The sequence below is a fragment of the Mus caroli genome, unplaced genomic scaffold (assembly GCF_900094665.2).
Source record: "Mus caroli unplaced genomic scaffold, CAROLI_EIJ_v1.1 scaffold_16839_1, whole genome shotgun sequence".
Taxonomy (NCBI): domain Eukaryota; kingdom Metazoa; phylum Chordata; class Mammalia; order Rodentia; family Muridae; genus Mus; species Mus caroli.
Window position 1 is genome coordinate 11135 of NW_018389518.1, and position 4755 is coordinate 15889.

At 38.0% G+C, this 4755-nt stretch overlaps 1 protein-coding gene across 1 annotated transcript in view; it reads right to left on the bottom strand.

The window, feature by feature from the left end:
* Window positions 1-3675, bottom strand: part of LOC110288140 (vomeronasal type-2 receptor 26-like) — a gene marked incomplete at its 5' end in the record, with an annotated part of 6902 nt that extends 3227 nt beyond the window's left edge. Inside the window, 2 exons of the mRNA XM_021154576.1 lie at window positions 1853-1976; window positions 3451-3675. Coding sequence (XP_021010235.1) covers window positions 1853-1976; window positions 3451-3675 — 349 coding nt within the window. The remainder of the gene's footprint in view (window positions 1-1852; window positions 1977-3450) is intronic.
* Window positions 3676-4755: the final 1080 nt, after the last annotated feature.

A 4755-nucleotide genomic window follows, 5' to 3' on the forward strand; every position in this document is an offset into this window, starting at 1 on the left:
AAAGAAGGAAAGCAGAAAATCTTTACATATTTGACTATGAGATTCTTTGTCAAAAAGTTTTCAAAGAATATCAGTAAAGTACTGTTTAATCTATACTCTTAATTTCTCTTCCAAAAGGTGAGTTAAAATAGTTTTACCAGTGGCATACACATGTTGTTTTGAGGAATAGTGGATTCTTCATGATTATTATCCAAAGAAAAATTCTTGCTAGCCCTGGAGGCCCCAGGCTGGTGTGAAATGAACACAGAAAATCCTCAGAAGTGGACATTCAGGACAGAGGAGGAATGATCCTGATGTAATTCCTTCACCACATGCAGCACACAGGAGAGTGATCCCTGTACCTCTCCTCGTCAGCACAATTGAGCTGACCCTGGAGGTTGGCAGCACATGTAATCCAGCCCCAAAAACATCAGCATGGCAGAGCTGGTGAACCACTTGACTGCTATGCAGTGACATGGGTGAGGGAGAGATGGCCTCTTCATTGTTTCTTGTTACCTACAANTGGTAGGAGTGCAGGCCCCAAGGTCAACAGAGCAGGAGAATTGTCCATACCCCTAACCTGCTTCAGTATTCAGGAGACTAGGTCCTGAATATTGCCTGGTCANCACAGTGGAGTTAGCCCTGGGTATGGGGGTTGCAGGTGAGCCAGCCCAAAGAGCATGAATATGGGAGATCCAGTGCTGCCTCTTATCTGCTGGATGGTGGTACTAAACAAGTAGAGATTCTCTCCTACCCTCCCTTGACTCTTGCCATCTAGGGCAGACAGAAGAGCTGACTTTGGGATTGTGAGAATGGGAGAAGTGGCCATATCCCTCTCTAGCTGAAGCACTTAGAAGAACAGTCCCTGAACTTCACCTAAGTATCAGGATATAGATGGCTCTGGTATCAAGGTTTGTTTGTGAACTGGACCTGAGAGCAAAGAGATAGGAAAGTATTTATGATCTAGTCCTTTGAATTGGCCCACCCCCACACATCACTCACAGCCCTGCACGTCACTCACAGCCCTGCACATCACTCACAGCCCTGCACATCACTAATCCTCTGAGATCCCTCAGTGCTTAGTTGTACAGTGACTTCATGGCAGTTTACTGTACCAGAGAATTCATAATGAGAGCTCCCATAAGATTCAAAGTAATTCCACAGGAACAGTATTAACTATACCTATTGTTTAGGATTTGCAGGGACTGCTAACCGTTTGAGGTATACAGNGACTTGACCTTTGACCAATATTCATAGTTTAGGGTATGCAGGGAGCAATAACTTTAACCATTGCTATTGCTACAGCAGTAACATAACNATTGGTGAAAAGCAGGAGTACAAACAAAAGAAATTGAACTCAATGAAGATGTACAGAAGACAAAATAAGGACAAATGCAGGAGCACATTCTGGTGGTCTTAGTTACCCAGGAAACTAAGCCTACAGGCCTGCTGGAACCCAAAGGTTTGAGACCAATCTGGACAAGCCAACCTACCAACCAATAAAGAAACAATCAACAGTAACAAAAATGACTTGGTCTTTTTTTTTTTTTTTTTTTTGCTTGTTTTTGAAGATAGGGTTTCTCTATCTTCAGCCTTGGCTGTTCTGGATCTCACTCTGTAGACCAGTCTAGGCATGAAATTAGAGATTCACCCATTGAGGTCTGGTACTAAAAACCTGTGAAACCTCCATCCAGAGGAAACTTGTTTTAAAGTATTGGGAGTTATGTATATAACTGTAACTGTGTCTTCGGGCTTTGTGTTACTCACCCCTGCCCCATTGTGAATCATTCCCCCATCCATAATCATTTCTAGAAATTTCCACATTCAGAACAAGTTCCAAAAATTTCCACACTCAGAATCATTTTATGAATACCTGTTTCATTTGCAATCTCTCCATCTGCACATGGCAGACAATCAAAGCAACAAAATGGTTTCCCTTCAACAGGTGTTTTCCTATATCCAAGTGGACAACTTTGACTGCAAACAGAAAAAGGAATCTGTACAGGAGACATGGGAGGAGGGAAGGCAGTCAATACTTGACATTCAAAATTATCATCCAGATGGTAGATTTCAGTAGGACTTCTATGTACTTTTAACAACCAAGAACTACCATGCTTTTAGAGAGTGCGAAGCCAAAGTATCTGTCTATATTTCTTTCTTTCTCTCTCTCTCTCTCCTTCTTTCTCTCTCTCTTTCTTTCTCTCTTTCTTTCTTTCTCTCTCTCTCTCTCTCTCTTTCTTTCTTTCTTTCTTTCTTTCTTTCTTTCTTTCTTTCTTTCTTTCTCACTTTCCCTCTTTTGAACACTTGCTTTTTATTTCATTCAGCACTTATTTTTATTATTTTATATACTATATTTTATTATATTTAAAACAATTTTTAAGCAATATAGTTTGATCATACCCTTTCCCTCCCCCAAGTCTGCCCAGATCCTCTCCTCCTCCCTACCTATTTTGATTTGTTTCTCAAAGAACAAATCAAACTCCTAAGAAAACAATAATCACTCAAAATGTAGAAAATGAAGAAGTCCAACAACAGCAAAAGGAAAACCAAGCAAAACCCCACAAAACTCTAAAAAGTATTTGTTTCGAGGCCAGCCTGGTCTACAGAGTGAGTTCCAGGACAGCCAGACCTACTTAGAACCCTGTCTCTGGAGAAAAAAAAAAGGATTTGTATAAATATTGTTAATTCCCTTATTGTGCAACCAAACTAATCCTCAACACAAGACTTTTCTTGAAGTGGTTGATATACCCAGTATCTTCAACTGGAGAAAATTTATTGGGACTGTTAAAGAACATAATGTTCACCACTACTATTTATAACATCTTTTTATCACATCATTGAGATATTCAGGGTGAACACCTCCAAAAATAAGGGGATGAATGTGCATATAGGTTTAAAATTCAAATCCAGAAATATCTGTCCAGGATATTTAATTATACTGTGAACTCAGAGACTATGTTATTTACTGAAAATAGCTCTTATAATTTTGGTATGGCTCAACCCTTAGCATACCTTTTATCTCAAACAAAGAAGATAAAATTAGTTGATAGAAGGAAGCATGCATGTTTGAAACTGACATCTAATTAATTTGACAGACAATGTGATGAATCAGAGAAAGATTTGACAGAGTGTGTCATATAGGATATACACAACTCTCATAAGAATAGACAGAAAAGACATAACATGCTGGGATCCAACACCAGCTCTCAGGTACTGAGGTAGGACCCAGTGATGGATGAAAGCCAAAAGCTAATGAACAATTAATTTGCTCTTACTTTTCTGGGACCCAGAAGCTGATGAATTCCTGTGATCTAACTCTCTCTTGCTATTCTGTGACCAGAAGCTTTTGGTTTGGGGCTATTACCTCTTTTTGCTCTTCCTCAGTCAAAAGCTGCTTACTTCTGACAACCCTGTTCTCTGAGGAATTCCACTCTGAGAACAGCACATGGTGCTGAATGCAAAGACACTTACCTCCTTGTCATATTTACCCCAAGTTATGAGTTTTTCATCTAGTGAAAAATGCTGAACAGTGTGAGATTCAAAGACAAACTCGCCAACCTTCACTTGAGATTTGGTACTGCTTGGCAGAGACTGGTAATTAAAGATGTCAAACTTGGTTGGGGAAACCTCCTTGTTCCCAACATTCTCCTCATTGGTGCTTCTCCCAAAATGGCCCTTTTGTAAGAATGGATGGAGCTAAAAGTAAAAAGTAATGTTCAGAACTTATACTATAAGTCACTGAGATGTAAATAAACCTGGTTACTTTAACTGTCCTTTCTTTCTCTAACTGTATGTTCCTGTGGCTTTTGTTATTGTTTTGTATATCAAATATTTGTCATAGGGCTAATCCATACCAGTACTAAGCTTATATCACACACACACACACACAAACATTCATATTAAACTCAACAAATACTGGAGATAACAAAAGTTTTTAACCAAATGGACATTACAGGAGTAATATAGCAGAACTCCTTCAAGGGATACTAATTAGCAAACAAAAATTCAAGATATCATTATTTCCATAATAATATATAACCAACCCCTATGAGCAGGGAACTCCTACGACTAATGAAAACTTTCATAGATGTGCCTGGACATAAGATTATCTTTAAAAAAAATCAAACCCTTCCTATATACAAATGACAAACTGAGAAAAAAAATAGGAAAACAAAACTCTTAATAGTAGTCACAATCAGTACCAACTATTTAGGGGTAACCAAATGAATCAAGCAAAATGCTTGTATGATAAAACTTTAAGTCTTGGAATATAGAAACAGAAGAAGATCTCTGAAGATGGAAAAATCTCCCATACTCATCAATCAGTAGAATTAACATAATAAATAATAAAATAACTTCAAGAGGTATCCCTATCCTTAATTTCAAAATGTACCACAGTGCTATAGTAAAAAAAGCCACAAAGTATTTTCATAAAAACTCACACGTTGAGCAATGGAATTAAATTGAAGCCCCAGAAATAAATCCAAACAAGTATGGACACATGATTTTTGATGAAGTCAGAAACACAAAATGGAAAGAGAAAGAGTCTTCNACAAATGGTGCTATTCTAATTGGATATTTTCAGGATGTGAAATAATGCAAATAAATCTATATCACCCTACACAAAATTCAAGGCCAATTAACAATCACATTAAACCAGACACACTGGCTTTGAAGAAAGAAAAAGTAGAGAACAGCTTTAAACACATTGACACAGAAGGCAATTTCCTAAACAGAACACTGATAGTGTAGGCACTTACATCAACAATAATAAGT